Consider the following 19,705-nt stretch of genomic DNA (forward strand, 5'->3'; position numbering starts at 1 on the left):
AAGTAGGGTTCATCAAGGAGAATTTATGCTTACTTCTACCAGTTGTCTAAGAGGTTTACCAAGCAGAATTTAATTCAGATTAAATCAGTTTTTTGGGGAGAGTCATATAAATAGTATGATTTTAAACTGCCAACGTGCCTGAGAATCCTCTTGTGGTAACAGATTTTTAAAATCTTTCCTTTACCTGGTACGAAGGTCAAAATGGATAGATCTCCTTCTGTGCAGTGGGATCTTGTTCATTCTTAAAGTGTGGATATAAGTATTTGGGTTCTGCTATAGTTTGGATAAGGGTCCTGTAAAACCTGTGTAATAGGCTTGGCCCCTAGCCCCTGATGCTATTGGGAGGTTGTTATTATCTGGCTCAGTAATGTCCCCCAAAGTCTTATGTGTTAGAAATGTAGCAATGTTCAGAAGTGAAAGGATTAGATCATAAGGGCTCTGGCCTCATCAGTGGATTAATCCATTTGATGGGTGAATAACTTGAATGATCTTACAGGGAAGTGGTGAAAACCATAGGTTGCTAGGGGCATGGCCTTGGAGACTCTATCTGTCCCTGGCCCCTTCCTATCTCTCTCTGCTTCCTGGCTGCCATGAGCTGAGAGCTTTCCTCTCTCAGGCCCTTCCACCATGATGTTTCTGCCTTGGAGCCTGTCGACCAAGGACTGAATCCTCTGAAACCATGAGCCAAAATAAATCTTTCCTCTTTAAAGTTGTTCTTGTCAGCTGTTTAGATCACAGTGATGAAAGGATGTCCAATGCAGAAACAGTGGAAGCTTTATAAGGTCAGGACATGGGAGGACTTCTGGCCATTGGAGGACTTCCCTTGAGGGGGATATTAGGACTCAAGCCCCCTTTCTTCCTCCCTCTTTGCTTTTCAACTGCCATGAGTCAAAATAAACCCTTCTTCTTATAAGTTGATTGTCTCAGATATTTGCTCTACTAATGGCAATCAAACAGAGTCCCAACTTTATACAGGAGTCTCCTGTTAGGAAATCCACCTTGGGCAGGTCCCAGGATACACCTCCCATTCTCTGCACACCACGCAGTAAAGAGGACCTCGAGGAATTCCAACCTTAGCAAAAACTTCAGCAGAAACACTAACTTTGGCATTCAGTTCCCAGGGTTCCTGGTCTGTGGATGTTTTCTTTTTATATTTGTTCTATGACACTTTTATGAATGTTTAAAAAATTTATTCTTCACTTTACTTGCTTCAATCAAGAGAATCATTAGATTATTGAATCTACTGTATTCACAGAAACCAAATTTTGACTTATTCTTTCATTCCTTTACTCAACAAAGTTTTATTTGGTGGCTCCCTTATGCAAGACACTCCCAGGTCCACAGAGAAGTGGAAAAAAAACACACATTGTCTCTAATCTCAAGGTACTCACAGAATATCTTGGGAGGCAACACATAAACAATGAATTGTAATGTACGATGTGCTACAATTTTTCCAAAAAGAAAATAAATGAAGAGAACTAATAGTTATTTAATATCTGAAGCAGTACTTTGTATCAGTTAACAAATAGCCCTAGGAAATTAGTATCATCGCCATTTGCACATGAAGATAAGTAAATTTCCCAAGGTTACAGGATTAAAATAATGGTACTGGGTCTCAGAAATGCTTGACTCCAAGTCTTAATATGGAAATGTGGTCATTCTGCTGCTATTTAAGTGTCATTAAAACAGGAATGAGGAATTGGTCCTTGGAGAACAGGAAATGGGGAAGATGGACTGAAGGTAAAGAAAGTCTCAGAAGTGACTTTGGGGACAAAGCTTGAAGGATGAATAGGAAGCCAGCATGTGGAGAAGGGGCATAAAGCATTCCAGATAGAGGATCTAAAGTATAGGACATGGTCAGTAAGCTGCGACCAGAGCAGAGGTATGCAGGGAAGCAGGTGCATGGCACAGACAGGCCAGGAGGCTGGTGGCAGACTTTAAGGGGCCTTGAGTCCACCTGTGGTCACTGAAAAATCCCTCTTCCCATTGTGACTGTAGCACATGTAAGTCAGTGACTAACCCATGGCTTACTGGGTTGGAGTGGATGTCTGTTTTCTTTATCTACCTTAAATCTACTTTTTCCTCCCCCAGTAGCTGTCCTGTTTCTCTGGGGAAGCCTCCAATCTGATGGTTTGTCATTTTGGTAGAACGAATACCTCCAGCTCCAGGGAGTATGACCTGGGCTGGGCCAAGCAGAGTATCACACACTTAATGATGGGCTCAGGGACCACACTGTGGGTCTCGACTCATATTCTTGGGCTTACAGCTTTGGGGAGATAAACGTTTGTAGTTTTCCTCTTGGGTTTATAAGATCATAGGTTGTAAGCTGGAAGTCATCTGCCTGAGAACAGTCACCACAGAGGGAAGCAAAACTGAAGAAGAGAGGTGATGCTGAGTCCTCATGATATTGCTTGTGTCCCTCCCTGGATCCAGCCATGCCTAGGTTATCTACTAAGTGACCCACCTTTAATATTTTGTTTAAAAAGAGTATACATTTATCACATTTGCAATCAAAGTCTTGACTAACATATAGGTAACATGTAGCCTAAATAGCCCCCAAATGACACTATATTACAACATCGATGTGTCATTAGAGTGAGACTCCATGAGTCCACAAAGACAACAGATAAAAGAAGAATAAACATTGGCTGAGTACCTATCATATGACATACTGTCAGATCCAGTCCTCATAAAACTGCGAGGTTCATATGATGATCCGCTTTATAAATGAAGAGACTGAACCGCAGAAATGTGAAGTCACCACATAGTTGTTACATATTAGAGCGTAGGTTTGAACTTGTTCTCTGCTTCTAAATTTAGTGCTCTTTTCACTACTACAAACACCTAGCTAGGGAAAGTGCCAAGCACATAATAGATGTTCAATTAATATTTGTAACATATGTAAAGAGGGTCAGGAAGAGTGAAACTTACTCTGGCCTTCAGAGTGACTGGCTAGCTTGTCCTCCGGGCAAATCTTCGTCTGAAGGATGTTGGTGAGGGTTTCCTGTTTCCCATCTGGCATGCTCCCTCGCCCTCCATGGATTCTGGTCATCTGGATTTTTGCAGGTGTCCCTTCGCAGACATCCACCTGCACATATGGAACAGGGAATGTTCTGCAGGGCTCTGCCTTTCTGATCAGTTCTCTGCTCCTAAATGCTGTTTTCATTCACTCATTTCTTGTGGATAACAATTACTTATTATTCATGACTTAGAGCTAAGTCTTATGATGTCACATACTGTCCTCTTCTGCCTCTGAATGGCCAGTGAACCCCTGGCACGGAGGCAGGCCCTGGGAGGCAGGCACCAACCACAGGGCAGGCTCTTTGTATATTCAGCTTATGTGACCATCTTGATATCTTAGGAGAGAAATATTATCAGTCTCCTTGGTAAAGAGTTTAGAGAGGTTAAGTAACAGGTCTCTGGTCCCCCAGTTAGTAGTCTGCTGTGGCAGGGCTGACCGCAGGACCTGTGCTGTGGACCACAGAGCATGAAGGGTGACTGGGATTCCTTCCCCTTTCCTTCCTTGTGTCTGACATTTTGTCTCTCCACCCACCTTTGTCTTTCTCAACCTCTCTGCACTTTGTTCCTGCAGAGTTTGACAGGCACTTCCTGAAGGTGAGACCACACGCGAGGATCTGGGAGCAGAGGATGCAGGGCACAGTCGGGCCTGCACGTGAGTGTGGACACAACCCCACCAACTCAGGCCTGACGTGAGGAGCGTTGACAGAACTGCTCTCGACTGGGAAACAGGACAGGGAGGCTGGTTCTTGAGGCTGGGAGATGGGGCTGGGGAAGATGTCCAAGAGCAGGATTTATTACACTGCCTGTTTAAAAAAGTAGGTCAGAGATGGTGGAGGAGTTAAAGGTGGGGTGCGTGGAAAAGAGCTAGTGTCTTTAAGTAGCCCAGAAGCTGCGGAGGGGAAGGGCTGAAAGAGAGGGGAGGAGACAGGAGGAGGCCAGAGACAAGCGGAAAGGTGGGAGAATGGGGCTGAGCCAGAAGGCCTGCCTGCGAGAGTTGAGGGGCCTCCATGGAAGACAAAAGCTGGGGCTTGCTTTCTTAGCTATGGGAAGAAACTCGATCAGATTCTATTTCAGAAAGATCCAGATAGACTGGCTGGAAGGGACACCGCAGCGAGAACCCCGCCCATGTCAGTGTTTGCCCATTGCAAGGTGAAGGTCAAAGAGGAGCTAGTATCCTTCCCACGGCAGGAAAGTGGGTAGGGGGGTTGGCTATGACTACACATTTAAAAGTTCTGGAAGAAAGCTAAATCATTAAATAGGAAGCATGAATTATCCCAAATTTTGTTGGGATCATGGGCAAATGGTAAAGAGAAAAAAAGGAAGGGCATTCTTTTTCTCTTTGTCATTCTAATAGTAAAATTATGGGGTCCATCTTTTACACAGACACAGTGACCACAGTCCTTCCACCCAGTCCCTTGAAGAGCAGTGCACCAGTTCTCTTAGGGCTTTCTGTGGGAATGTTCCCAGGAGGCACTTTAAATCATGGTGGGTTATGTATCTACTGTCTGATCATTTATATTTGACCCCAAAGGGCACTGCCCAGCTAGATTACCTACTTTGTTCACCTAACACACATCTAACAAAACAATAACTTTTAACAATTTAAAAACTTAACCCCCCCCCCCCAAAAAAAGAGGGAAGTGATCCTTTAGTGGTAGCCTGACCCTAGCCTGAATTTTTTCATATAGCTGGCACTGAAAAACACACACTCCTGCTTTTTCATAGAAAATACCTTAGGTTTCTTACTGCTTTTCTCATATGCTCCTGATCAACCCTTTCCTGATCTCCAACCTCAACACTCACGTATGGCCTTGACCCTTCCCTCTGGCCTTGACACCCAATGCTGCTCCCCTGACTCTGGACCCAGTATTTTTCTAATCGGTGACTTATTCCATCCTTTGAATTATTTTATTATTATTATTTGGGGACAGGGGACTGAACCCAGGGGCACTTTAACCCTAAGCTACATCCCCAGTCCTTTTCATTTTTTATTTTGAGACAGTGACTCGCTAAGTTGCTGAGGATCTAAGTTGCTAAGGCTGACCTCAAACTTGCCACCTCCCTGTCTCAATCTCCTGAGTCCTTGGAATCCACCTGGCTCCCTTCTATGAATTATGCCTCTTGGCGCTATTCTCTAAACACTCAGCCTGGCCCAGTGTGGCTTCTGCACCTACGTATGTTTGGACTCAGAGTGCCAGCATGCTGTTTGATTTCTCCCCGCCCTGCAGGTGGCGCTGGGGCATCTGATATTAAAAGATGGGCGGCTGAATGTTGTGAGCCTGGGTAGACGCCCTCATGGCCTCTGTTGTGTAGGCCTCCCCTCCACATCAGTTACTTTGAAGGGGTAAATGTCAACCAGAGGTAGATGTGCACAGCTACAGATTTTGATATTAATAAAAGAAACAACACATTTCGTTTCTATGCTATTTTCTGTCTTACAAAGTGCTTACAGGCACATTCTTTCTTTCTTTTTCATCACAAATCAAGGTAGAATCAGGATGGAAGTCAAGATGGGAGTTGGGTAAGGATTCCAAACCTGCCTTTTACAGGTGAGATGACTGAACTCAGAAACAAAGATGCCCCTGTAAGTAGGGGGGTACGTACGGCACAGAATTTAAGGAAGTCCTTATTCCAGGATGGTAGAAGGGCAGGGTTGGGATGTTTCTTCCAAATTTCATGTACTAGAAACTTATCCCCACCTTCGTGGGTTAACGGTATTTGGAGGGGGGCCTTGGGAAGGAACTCGGTCCATTCATGGGCTAAAAGGAGCGGTTTTTATCACCAAAGCAGCTCTCTGGTTTGCTTGCTCTGTCTCCCATGCGATGCCCTTTGCCATGTGAGGCTTCAGTACAAGGTCCTCACCAGATGCCAGCATCTTACTTTTGTACTTCTGGCATCAGAACCATGAGCCAAGTAAACTTCTACTCTTTATAAATTACTTGGTCTCTGATATTTTGTTATAGCATCAGAAAATGGACTGAGAGAGATGACTCCTGAGACTGAGTGTACATTTTGTGCCGTGGGTGCCTTGCTGGTCCCACTCTTGTTCCAGCCCTGCTCCTAAGACCTCCTTCCTGAATCGGAAGTGGGAAGTTGAGGGCTAAGCTCTGTCTTCACACATTCCTTCATTGCCAAGATTCCCCAAACCCATTGAATCTTCTGATTCTGTAACCCTGAAGAGCTGCTTGTCTTTGTCTCTAAATCGACACACCCTTGAGCAGATCCTGCTAAACGTCTGAACTATGCCATTGGGCCAGGAACCCTAGGATGCAGATACCTTAGAAGGATTGTTTGCATGTGGCTCCTTTTCCATCATATGAGGCTCCGATTCCTTCGTTCTTCTATCTGGATCTTCATGTTTAGGGCTGAAATGTGAAGACAGACAACAAGGAAAATTGAAGATTGGAGAGTCAGATGACAGCTGGATCATAAACTCAATGATAAAAATGAACTTAAACAGATTATTGTTATCATTATTTTTTTAATGAGGAGGGACCAGGACCAGATCAACTCTAGAGCTAGCTCCCCTGAGTTCCTACCTGCTGCAATCAATGCTGGAATGTCAATTCCTGATTAAATTCTTTGAACTCCCCACGGCTATTGGATAAAAACCAGGCCTGGCTCCGACCTTTCTTTCCAACCCCACCTCTCTGCTCCTTCCCCCACCCGTGCTCAAGTCTAGACTGCCTAGACCCCCACCCCATTTGAGCAGTTCGCCTTTTGCATTAGCCAGTTATTTTTTCAGACATGCCATCTGCATCTCATACTGCTGACACGCACAAGACCCTTCTCAAGTAAAGGCATCTTCCGTCAGTGATACAGGCATGCCCATGTTTGCAGCAGCACAATCCACAAGAGCCAAACTCTGGAACCAGCCTAGGTGTCCATCAGTGGATGAATGGCTAAAGATAATGTGGTATATATACACAACAGAGTTTTATCAGCCATAAATAAAAATGAAATTATAGCATTTGCAGGAAAATGGATGGAACTAGAGACCATCATATTTGGCAAAATAAGTCAAATTCAGGAGGTCAAGGGTCATATGTTTTCTCTTATATGTGGGAGCAAGAGAGGAAAAAGAAAAGAAAGGTGGGGGGTGAATCTCCTAAAAATCAATAGGGGAAATGGACTGAGGAGTGGGAGGTCCAGGGGGAAGGGGAAAGTGCTGGGGAGTGATGTTGGCCCCCTATGTTCTCATATTGTATGCCTGAACAACATATGAGGACGAATCCCATCAACATGTACAGCTATAAGGCACCAATGACAAAATGAGAAAAAAGACCCTCCTTGATTTGTCTACAACCTCTTACTTGAGAAGCCTTCCCTGAATCTCCCAGGCAGTCACAGTTCTACTGCCCTGACACCTGTCCTTCTATGCTGCATGGCCATGTGCCTGTCTATGCGCTGCCTATAAGTCCTCCTCTTGGCCCTGTCAACTAGAGTTTGCTGAGTGAGCGCAACAAGGGCTGGAGGGAGAAAGAAGGTGCTGTAACCAGGCACCTTCAAGGGGAAACTGAGGTGGGTCAGGCCCTGGACACAGCTGCCCAGAGAGGAAAACTAGTTTAGTCATGAGAGGGTCAGTGACTAATGCTTTCCTTTTGAAGATAAAACTCACCTAAGTTCTTGATGCAGAAAACTCTTCCAAGGCTGAAAGTAAAGAGGAAAAATAGTCATTTTCCATAAATCCACCCAAATCAGGCTCTGTTGTACAGCTAAAGATCATTAGGAGGTTGGATCCAAGGGTGGGGGAGCCACAGAGCTCAGTACAGAGCCAAGGAAGTCAATCGCCACAAAGTTTATCATGGAAAGGTCCATGGAATGCTGCCTGCGGGGCTGGCGATCAATCAGAAAGCATTCTGAAGTTACAGAGCATGCCTGGGGATGCAGGATTTGACTTGGAAAATTAAAATGTTCTCTGTATACCTTTTTAGGGATGCAGTTGTGGAATAAAGAACTTCTGAATCATGAGAGGAAATAGGCATTTGTGGTATTTGAGCAGTGCGTGTTTCAGTGGGCACAGCTGGTATAGGCAGATATGCAAGTAAGGCTGGGGTTGCTCCCTGACTCTGCTCCAAACTCAGCTCTCCCATGATCTAGATTTGGCTCCATTAAAATTATGTACCACTAATAACAATGTAGTCCCTCATTTATTCAGTGATCACATAACTGATATTATAAATTACTTGAAATCTATCCAATAACCTAAAAGAAACCTGAAGAAAAGTATCTGAAATGTCCACCAGGAAATCCAGTGTATTAGCTCACATGTGTTCCTCTGAGGAGAGTCTGGTAGGCATCTGTGCAGAGTCTGCTGGTTCATTCTAGCCCTGGCAGAAGGACCAGTTAGATGGAAATTGTTTTCTACCTCTGCTACATTGTTTACAGGTTCCTTAACTTCTCAAGCCTCTGTGTTCCCATCTATAGCCTGAAAGCACTGATCCCAGCTCACAGGGTAGCCGAGGCTTAAGTGCTACCATGTATGCAGGAGTGCCTGGCTCACCACAGGGCCTTGGTACATGCTGGCCAGATGAAAGACACAAAGGCATTGACAGCAGATGGAAATGGTAATTGTCAGAAAGAAAGCAATTCTAGAAAGCAGAGTTGCGGTGGTTTGGTGCTAAGGCAACGAGCTTTTCTACAAGGGCCCTAGAGCTTCTCCCAAGAGCATGGGCTGTGTCCACTGGCCCTACAGTCAAGACTACTCCAAGGCACTCAGAATGGAGGAAACCAGGTGCTGGGGACGTGGCTCAGTGGCAGAGAGCTTGCCTGGCCTGTGTGAAGCTCTGGGTTCCATTATCAGCACTGGGATCAAAAAAATGAAAAAACAAAATAAACAAAAAAGGGTGAAATCAGAATCCATTCATCAAGCTTAAAAATAGAGATGAATATAAAACATATCTGAGGGTTAAAAGATTTAAAAACTGAAAATGCTTTCATGGCTTTTTATTTGAAAAGTATGAGACTTGGTCATTTGCAGGTTCTCTTATGCAGGGTGGTTTATCATATGTTGATGTTACAAGGTAGTTGAAGCTTTTATTTATTAATTTTTCCAGTACTGGGTACTGAACCCAGGGGTGTTCTATCACTGAGCTACACCCCCAGCCCTTTTTATTTTGAGACAGGGCCTTGCTAAGTTGCCTAGGCTGACCTTGAACTTGTGATCCTCCTGCCTCAGCCTCCTGGGTCACCAGGAACACAGGCATGCACTACGGTGCCCAGCCCAGGGGAAGCACTTTTATAGACTGTTTCTATTCTTACTCGTAAGAATGTTAGTCATTTGGATTTTTCAAGTTACAAAGTGGTGCCCTCAAATGAACAATTCTCATCTGAAAGCATGAGAGAACCAAGGCAGAGAGATAAAGGATGTAGACTAAATGAACACAGTGAGAAAAGGGTAGGGCATTAACTAGGTTAGCACCATGAAAAGACTATGTAAGCACCTACTGTGAGCCAGGCACTGTACTAAGTGCTTACACATTTTGACTTGGTTCACTCACCCATTCAGTGAGATAAGTCTAGTTCTCCTTCTTTATCGAGCATCTAATACTACAGAAACAGTAAGAAGGCATACGCTTCCTGCCCCCAGGGAGATGACTCCATTTTACAGAGGACACAACTGAGGCTCACAGAGGTGAATGCTCTGTTCCAGGGACTTACTAACAAACTCTTTACCTGTGTTTATTTTATGTTCATCCTCACGAGGATCCCAGATGTGGGTGCTTGATCATCCCCATTTTAGGGTGAGGCCATGGAGATTCAAGATCACAAAGCCAGGAACTCTGATCCTGCTTGGGCCTTAATCACCTCCAAGGTGGCACCTGTTGCCACGCCTAGCACGAGTCCATAGAGCATACCTTGAGGTCTGGTCAATTTCTCAAAAGTATAAGATAAAGAAAGGTACCATGCCAAGGGACTCTTCCCTTCGCCACTGGATTCTAGAAAAGCTGGGCGAAGAAGGGGAAAAGTCGAAAACTGAAACCTTCCCTCTCTCACCAAAGAAAGTGTTCTGGATCGACCCTGTAGACTAGTTTCTCTTAGTTGTCGTAGTGGTAAAGGGAGGAGAAACAATACCTTTTGGAGTTCTTCAATGCCAACTTCATAAGTTGCTAAAATAAACATAAAAAGTTACTTCAGGTCAATTTGCCCACCCATTTCTTGCAGTACGCAGGATCAAAGCAACGACGCAAGGCTGCAAAGTTCAATTTTGTCAACCCTCAGAGCATCCGTCTGCGTGAGGCTCTGTCTAGGCAGTTTGGGAAATTCTAGGGTCACTGTTCAAGGTTTTAATATCTGGGAATTTCCAAGATGGAATGTATAGTCGATGAACGCGTACAATACCATTTTAAGTTTACTGGTTTACTGAATAGATATACCCTCCGAGCCTAAGAGAAAGCACTGAAGTTCAGTGGTAGTACTTAGAGGGCAAACTTGAAAGAAAAAAGGGCCCCAAATCCCACTTTGACAAAATGAACTCATGTCATGCCCCAAAGTGTGGTGTTTCCTGAAACACAGCTTGAAGAGGAGCCCGCCAACTAAGGCTTAAATATTCTTTTGTTTTTTCTGATACTTCTGTGGATTTCTTTAAATGACATTTAATAATTAACAAATATAAGTAATAGCAAGAATTTGTGTTCAGATCCAGTCCTGCCACTTCCTACCTGGGGGATTTCAGACAAATTACTTCATTTCTTTGAGCCTCACCTTGTTCATTTGTGAAAATGAGCAACTGGTACTAAATTCATGGAGAAATTAAAGACGATGATATTAGATATGTCATATACTTAGCAGAACACCAGGGGTTCTATAGAAAGTGACATGTTTTTTCATAAAATTGCTTATTCGAGGTTTCTTTTAGTTTTGCTTTGCTCAGAAATTATTTATGAAAGTTCTCTCTCTGCTGTTAATGAATATATGTGTGTGACGAGGAGGACTCCTGTTTTGTTTCTTTCTTGCTTCTAGAATCCTGAAGCTTTTGTATAGAACACTAACCAAACAAGTTGCATTCCTAAGCTTTTATTATTGCAAATACACAATGCATAATAAAATTAATGGAATCCCAAGTTTTTCTTAGGGATCATCAGCACATGATTGTTGACATACAGACCTAAAATTCTGCAAGGATGATAAGTAATAGGTACTTTACCTTGGGTATACTTTAATTTTCACTGATTTTAAAATGAAAACATTCTATTCTGCTGCTCCTTGATTTAAAATTTTAAACTACTAATACTTTAAAAAATATCTCCTTGATGGGAGAGGGGGCGCATGACTATAATCCCAGCAGCTTGGGAGACTGAGGCAGGAAGATTGCAAGTTCAAAGTCAGCCTCAGCAACTTAGCAAGGACCTGTCTCAAAAATAAATAAATAAATAAATAAATAAATAAATAAATAGACTGGGATGTGACTCAGTGGTAAAGTGCCTCTGGTTCAATCCCTAGTACCAAATAAATACATACTTACATACATACATACATAAATACATAAAATAAAGAAAAAAAAGAAAAAATCTTCTTATGGTACATTGCCCCATTCCTAGTATGGATTTGTTTTCCAATTTAAAAAATTGATAATCTCCTTCAATTTATTTACCTGTCTCTTCTTTTCAAATATCAAATTATTATTTCATTTGCTTTCCCTAGCCACCTGGAGGGGTAGATAATATTTATTATTTATTTTGCTTTAGAAACTGTGAAATCAAGGCTCAGAGACACCTTAATTGCTGTGTCTAATAAATAGAGATAATATACATTCCCTTAAAAACGTACTCATCACGGTAATATTTTAAGAAAGTGTGGATTCTCTGATGGTAGCTTTGCAATCCAAACCTACTCCAAGGTAGAGAAAGGCTGCATACCAAGGGTCAGGAAGGACTAAGAGGATGTGACCTGCAGCCTGGTCTGGGCTCATTTTTTATACTGAGTTATAGAACTTCCTCTCCATGGAATAGCTTTGCCTTGCCTGGCAAAGGAAGAACAAAGATCCAAAGAGGGTCCTCAGCTACCCTCCATCTGCTAGTGTCGTGACATGGTCAAGTCTGGGAGATCTTCCACTAATTCTCCATGTACTTCCTGTGTGACCTTGGAAAGGTCCCTTCACCTGTGAGACCAGGAGATGAGATGACTCTTGCTAATATTACAAAAACAATAATAAAAAGCAGTTAACATTTGTATGCATATAGCTAGCAGGCTAAGTATTTAAATGCGCTATTTCATTTAACTCTCATGCTAATCACTGCTAATACTCCTTGAATGATGAGGTAACATACAGGGAAGTAGAATAACTTGTCCCATGTCACTCCATTGGGAAATGACTTTCAAACTTTCTTCTAATCATGGATTTGCTTATTTAAATGGAATATTACTCAGGAACATAAATAGAACTTCACCATTTGAAGGAGTCCCTGGGGCCCCAGAAGCACAGTCCAGAAAGCACTGGCCCAGGTAACAATTCTACAGACAATTCTGAGGACAATTCTGCAGAGCTTCCAGAACAACCTGACTCCTATAAACCCAAGGCTGAGTTCCATAAGAATGACCAAGACCTCACAAAGGCCTCATGCAGAGCTGAGCTCAGAGGTGACAACAAAAATCAACCACCTCATCCTCTCCCTCCTATGTAAGGATATTTTTAGGTCAGAAATTAGGCGACTGTAGGGGGCAAAGCTGAGTGGCTGGAACAAAGACCAGCCCACCAAAGGTGACCAGAACGTTTGCAGCAAGGTGGATGGAAAGTTCCACTGACCCTTCACACCCACCTGTCACTCAACAGGACCCCCTCCCATCCTAGTCTATAAAAACCCTGGGCAGCCAGGGCCACATGCAATTTTCTCTGGGTCCCTATACCCCGGGGGTCTGGGAATTCCACCCGAGAGCCAAATTCCAACAAAGCTTGCTTTGGCCACTTTCTGTCCCATTTTATTTGGCTGCTTACATTTGGTCCCGCCGTTGAGCCCATTGAGCCCGCTGAGCCCGTCCGAGCTTACAGATATCATTTAGCTTCCTACCTTTGATGGACAAGGCAAGCAAGAAAGATCCATTTTAATTTAACTTTTGGATAAGATGTGAAATTAGCTCAAGAGTTTAGGTTTATTTTGTTTTGTTTTAATCCATGAATATGAACCCAACACTATTTGTTCAAAGGCTATCTTTCTTCTATTGAATTGTTTTAGCATCTTTATAAAGAAAACAATCAGTTTTGGCATATTTGTATAGTTGTATTTCTGAGGTTTTACTTCTGGTCCATTGGTTTCTATGTGTCTCTCTGCCAGGGCCTCAGTCTTGATTACTGTTGCTATAAGTCTTAAAACTGGGTAGACTGATGTTTCCTAATCTTTCTTTTTCAAAACTGTTTTTAACTGTTTTAGTTCCTTTGCTTTCCCATATGCATTCGAGAATAATCTTGTCTACATCTACAAAATATCTTGCTGGGATTTTTATTGCAATTGCCTTAAATCTGTATATCTCTAGGGAAGAGTTGAGAATTTCACTGTCACTTTTACTGTATTGAGTCTTCTAATCCAAAAGCATGGTATATCTCTTCATTCATTTATACTTTCTTTGATTTATTTAATCCAAATTTTATAGTTTTCAGCATTTAAGTCTTATACATGCTGTGTTAGATTTCAGTCTAAGTATCTTTTTCTGAGTGATTGTAAAAGGTATTGCATTTTTCAATTTTAGTGTCCATGTGTTCACTGCTAAGATATAAAATAAAATTGTATCCTACAACCTTGCTGAACTCAATTATTAGTTCTAGGAGGGATTTTTTAGGAGAGGGAGGTTGTAAATTCCTTAGGAATTTCTACCTAGACAATCAGTTCACTCCAAAGAAAGGCAATTTTTATTTCTTCACTTTTGATCTGGGTGCATTTTATTTCCTTTGCCTTATTTTACTGGCTGGAACTCTCAGCACTGTGTTAAATAGGAGTGGTGAGAGAGGACATTTTTGCCTTGCTCCCAATTTGGGAGTAAAGCCTTTAGTATTTGTGGTTAAGCATCCTGCTTAGCTACAGGTTTTTTTTTGTTTTTGTTTTTGTTTTTTTTGTAAATGTCCTTTATCAAGTTGAGGAAATTCCCCTCCATCAAAGTGAGGAAACTCCCCTTTCAATTTTTCAAGAATTTTTGTAGAATTGTTTCATCCTTTTTTTTTTGCATAGATTATATGTTTTTTATCCTTCAGTCTTTCAATATGGTAGATTTTCTTAATTGACTTCTCAATATTGAATTTGTTTTGCATTTTTGAAATAAATGTATGTCAATAAATGTATGTAAATAAATGTCATGGTATGCAATTCCTTCTAAATTTTGCTGAATTCTATTTACTAATATTTTGTTAAGGATTTTTTATGCAACTCATAAAGAATATTAACATGAAATTTTCTATTTATATAGTTTTTGTCTGATTTTGGTATCAGGATAATATTAGCTTCATAAAATAAATAAAAAGTTTTATCTTCCATTTTTCTGGAAGAGATTGTATAGAATTGATATTAATTCTTTAAACATTTGTTAGCATTTTCTGGTGAAATCACCTGGACTTAAGAACAAGTGAGGGGAGACTTTTAAAATTACACAATCCATTTTCAAGAGTTACAGAGCTATTCAAATGATTTATGTTGAGTGAGTTGTGATAGTTTGGTGAAGGAAGGAAAATTTTCAAGAATGAGGATTCTTCCTCATGAACTTCCTAAGTATGTATTCCCAAGAAAATGACTTTCTTCCCTCGAGCATCTTGCTCTGTATGATAAATGGATGAGACCAGATGATCTCTCTTTAACCTTCCTTCCAGGGAAGCCACACTTCTGTGAATGAGAAGCAGCAGAAGACTGTGGAAAGATTGTGGGATTTTGAGGGAGGCTGACCTTGTTTCCCACTGTTGCTCTACAAAATTTAACTTGTCTGATCTTGTACAGCTCAACCTCTGATCTTCCCGTCTCTGTTTGGGTGATAAAACCACTCTATACTCAGACATATACATAGGACCTGATACAGAACTATGCTCCATAGTACAGGTTTGGCAATCACTGGTGTTTATTCTGGCACTAATAGTTATGATTTTGCAGACAACTAGTAGATTGTTCAGGCATAACAGAGACATTAAGTTTTGCAGAAATGTTATATGAGTTTCCGTTTCCTTCATTTTTACCTAAGAGGGTCTCTCTTCACAAAAAGTCTGAGTATTGTTGTCAATAGCAGAGGTAGGAAGACTTAGCTTTGAAGCAGTGGTCAGATCCATTATATGAATTCCCTTCTCCTATTTGGACTTAACATAGGAGCCTGATTCTCAGGGTCTGTTATCTCTGTCTCCATACACTTGAGCACACAGGGGACTTCGAGGAAGATACCACAAGAAGAAAGATGAGGTTTCTATAGAAGGAGAAGGAAGAAAAATGATTACTATATCTTGATTGTTTTCCTCCCACGTATCTACAAAAAGCAAAGCAGCTAATTTGATGGGAAAAGAAAACAAAAGAAAGGAAAGGAAAGGAAAAGCAGTAGAAAGAGGCAATAATAGGAGTCATAAATAGCACTGATGCCCAACTGAACTTATTTGTATTTTTAAGAGATCAGACATGGCAAAAAATAAAAAGAAATGAGATGGTAGAGCAGAATGGTTGTGAATTTTTTAACTTACAGTTTGCCAGAGGGAAAAATACCATTTTTGACACATTTTTATTCCACGCAGGGCTACAATATTAATTGGCTTAGCGGACTTACAATCAGCAATTTCTTTTGCAGTGCACAGGTTAATGGAGTTGCCAGAGTGTCTCCAATATGAAATCGTTGCCTCATAATTATGTGGTTCTTCAAATTCAGCACTGAGAAGCACAGAGAAAAAAGGTTGCTTAAAACAAAACATTTCTTTAAACACAGTTTAAAACTCTTTGTATTTTTTCCTTATTAGAAAGTAATGTGTGTCTGGCCAATATGGTGACCTAAGCAGGCATGGAAGGCACACGTCCCTCCTTTAAACGCACAGGAGTTCTAGATGAAATATAACAGTGCAAGGTACTGCACAGAGATCACATAGCTCACGTAGAAATCAATAAAGTAAAATTCCCAGGGCCAGACATGGCGAGAAGATCCACAGTAAAAGATGCAAGGGAGTATGGTAGTCAAGGGGTTCCAAGAGAAATTGAGACCAGATAAAGAGAGGACTTAATGATTGGGCAGTTGGGGATTTAATGTTTGAGTCAGAGGCAAGTCTGAGTTTCAGGCTTCATCTGAATAGGAAGCTGTCACTGAGCTATCAGCATGAAGTCCAGAGTCACAAAATGCTGTCCTATCTGTAAAGCAAGTTCTAGAAAGAGACCGTACCCTCTCCCAGAGAATGAGCAGGAAATTTTGTTGTCTATGGCCAGAGGAGTTGAAAGAGTTTGATTTCCCAGCCATGAGAAATCAAAAACTCAAAACCCAGCATCATTTAGTCAATGTGGGATCTAAACTCATCCAACCTGTACATTTCAGAGACACAAAGCCCAAATTGTGAACTTCCTCATACAGGAAAATCTGAAATATTCCTGTAAAGATGTGTCCAGAACCTCTGGAACATACGACTGCAAAGGAAACAGTCCCGACTTAAGCCGGTCCCCAAAAACCAAAGGTCAAATGTTTTCTCTGATGAGTGGATGCTAACCCATAACAGGGAGGGTAGGGAGGGAAAGTGTAGAAATTCACTGGATTAGACAAAGGGGAAGGGAGGGAAGGGAGAGGGAATAGGAAAGGCAGTTAATGATTCGGACGTACCTTTCCTATGTTCATATATGAATACATGACCAGTGTAACTCCACATCATTCGACCACAAGAATGGGATCAAAATTATAAAGGGTTGCACCCCATGTATGTATAATATGTCAAAATACACCCTACTGTCATGTATATCTAAAAACAACAAATTAAAAAAAAAAAAGGGCTTATAGCTCAGAACCGCACAAGGAGATGGGCTACCATAGCATGCACAGGAGATGCAGCTAGTGGGGAGATCAAACAATAGAGTTATATGAAAAGAAATTTAGAATAAGTGTGTTTTAAGTGTTCAAAGACATTGAGTAATAAAAACTATTAGGTAGATTTAGGAGTAGGAGAAAGGAGTTATAGAAATCATAATTACAGTTCTTTTTTAAAAATAATTTTAGATGTTGATAGATCTTTATTTTATTTATTTATTTATATGTGGTGCTGAGAATTAAATCCAGTGCCTCACACATGCTAGGCAACTGCTCTATCACTGAGCCACAACCCCAGCCCATAATTATAGTTCTTAATAGAAAAAAATTAAGGTAGAAGCTGAAAAACCTAGCAGAAAAGGAAACTGGCAAATCATTTAGATCTGAGAAAATCTCCCAAGTATAGTAGAGAGATTAAAATATAGAAAGTAATAAGAGAAAAATTAAGAGACAGGATGAACTGCGAAGGTGCTGCATAAGTAGACTAGGAAATCTGGAAGGGAAGAAGAAAAAGAATTAATGAAAAGGAGCCACTATTCAAATGACAATAGTCAAGACTTTTCAAAAATTGAAAGAGACATGAATCTTTTTGTTCCATCAGTCTCAATAATGAGAAACAACAGTAAATCCACACATACAGTTTGTAATAAGTAAGCATAAGTCAAATAAAAGTGTAAAAGCTACATGAGAGAAAAGACAGTCAACTAAGGACAGAAATCAGACTGGCAATGTGTTTCTCATTATTGTAGTAGTTGGTGGGGAAGGTGGAGAGTACCTTGAAACACTGAGGAAGAAAGCTGTTGATATAAACTTCCATTCCAGCTAAATTATCACTCAAGGGTGAGGGAGAAATAAAGATGTCCTTAGAATGCAAGTACATGCATTTAGTGTTCACAGACCTTGCTGAAATTCACCAAAACAGCACACTTTGCTATGAAGAAATTGGACTAGTAATGAAGTGTGATATAAGGAACAGGGTGAGCTAAGAAATTAATAAAGCTATCAGGAAATCTGAATAAATATTCACTGAGAATTACTAATTTGGAGAAGTTTTAGAGAATTACAATATTACATAATATGAAAGGTAGTGGGAGAGTGATATTAGGAATTGTTCTCAGGTCTTTGTATTATTGAGGAGCAGACTAGAAATTTTCAATAACATTAGACTTAGTTAATTGTAGATGTCAAAATTTAACCATATGTACTAAAAAGAAAAGAAATATAATATTTTAACTCTGAACTAGTAGAAGGGGACTATCAATGAAAAAACATATAAAAAAAAGGAGGAGGATAAAGAAGGCAAAATACAAGTAGAGGAACTATATAAACTATAAGAGCAAAAGTCCAAAAGAGACCAAGAATTATAATTAAAGCACCGAGGTTAATTTACTCCCATAAAATAAAGTGTATATTTTAACAATCCAGCTAATGCTGCTAAAAAGCATTGGCCTAAACCCCAGAGATTCCAGATAAAGAAATGAAGATTGAAACTAAATACTACCAAAAATCCCCACTGAAATAGGATTATTAATATTAAATGGGGCTGGGGAGATAGCTCAGTTGGTAGAGTGCTTGCCTTGCATGCACAAGGCCCTGGGTTCGATCCCCAGCACCGCAAAAAAAAAAAAAAAAAAAAAAAAATATTAAATGATACTTTGACAGAACTTATCAAGAAAAAAGAAACCAGTAAACATGAGTGTAAACACACACGCGCGCACACACACACATACACAGAAAAGAACAGAGACAAAATTAGAAATAGTTTTACATTCTCAAAAATCTGAGAAAATGTTATTTTTTTTGCCAATAAATTAGAAAATGTAGAGAAAACTGGCAGATTTGTATAGAAACATACGATTACCTTGCTGACTGAGGAAGAAACAAAAAACCACGCCACTTTCTACCCACCACACCCTCCAGTATCTTTCTTCTTAATCTCCACCAAATAGTCTTTTAGGCAAGTTTTAATGAAGTTTCAGAGAACAGAAAAAGAGGGAAAACTACTGTTTTTAAGAGAACTGTATAATTTTGATGTGGAAACCACAAAATGATCATCTAATAAAAGAAAAAGCCCAATTTCACTGAAGAGATTTTAGCCCAAACTCATTAAATAAAACCCTAGAAAAATGAATTAATGAGTGTTAAAAATAATTCAAGAACAAGTAAAATTTCAAGGGTGGCTCAACATCAGAAGATGTATCACTATAATTACTTTGTTTTAATGAGGGGAAAAACCAGATTATTTTAATAGGTGTGAAAAAAAGCATTTATCAGAGTTAAACTTGCTTCACTTAGATTAACCTCCAAATGTCATACTAATGGTGACGTGTAACAAAGGAACAGCTAATACATACAACAACTCTGTCAGGAACCTCAGCAGTAGGAAAGGGAACCCTGGGCAAACGTCTGTGACAGGCATTACAGAACAGTAAAGTTGAAGAGTCTTAAAAGACTCTTGGTCTCGCGGTAAACAGGGAAATGGAAAGCAAGACAATGAGAATTTAGTTCATATCCAACAGATTAGCAAAAATCCCAGTTCGACAATAATACCTCTTTTGGCAAGAAAATAGAAAAACAGGTAATTTTTTTATTGTGCTCTGAGAATGAGACTTGGCAAACCCATTTTGGAGGATAATTTTTCAGTATCCAGTAACACCAGAGTTATTTATTTATTACTTAGAAATTCTACTTCTAGCCAGGCGTGATGGTGCACACTTGTAATTCCAGCAACTTG

General features: G+C 40.6%; 1 protein-coding gene across 5 annotated transcripts in view; it reads right to left on the bottom strand.

Annotated features, from left to right (window-relative positions):
* The window catches only part of FYB2 (FYN binding protein 2), a 96,682-nt gene that overhangs the window by 24,416 nt on the left and 52,561 nt on the right, over positions 1–19,705 (bottom strand). For all 5 annotated transcript variants that reach the window (XR_013757494.1, XM_079101790.1, XM_079101789.1 and 2 more), the window contains exons 5-9: positions 15,742–15,842; positions 10,096–10,130; positions 7,640–7,671; positions 6,299–6,386; positions 2,932–3,088 (exon numbers count right to left, since the gene is read on the bottom strand). Coding sequence is in view for 4 of the 5 variants with exons in the window: in XM_079101790.1 (XP_078957916.1) it covers positions 2,932–3,088; positions 6,299–6,386; positions 7,640–7,671; positions 10,096–10,130; positions 15,742–15,842 (413 nt within the window). In the remaining variant the exon portion in view is untranslated. The remainder of the gene's footprint in view (positions 1–2,931; positions 3,089–6,298; positions 6,387–7,639; positions 7,672–10,095; positions 10,131–15,741; positions 15,843–19,705) is intronic.

Source organism: Sciurus vulgaris (assembly GCF_902686455.1).
Source record: "Sciurus vulgaris genome assembly, chromosome: 1".
Lineage (NCBI taxonomy): Eukaryota > Metazoa > Chordata > Mammalia > Rodentia > Sciuridae > Sciurus > Sciurus vulgaris.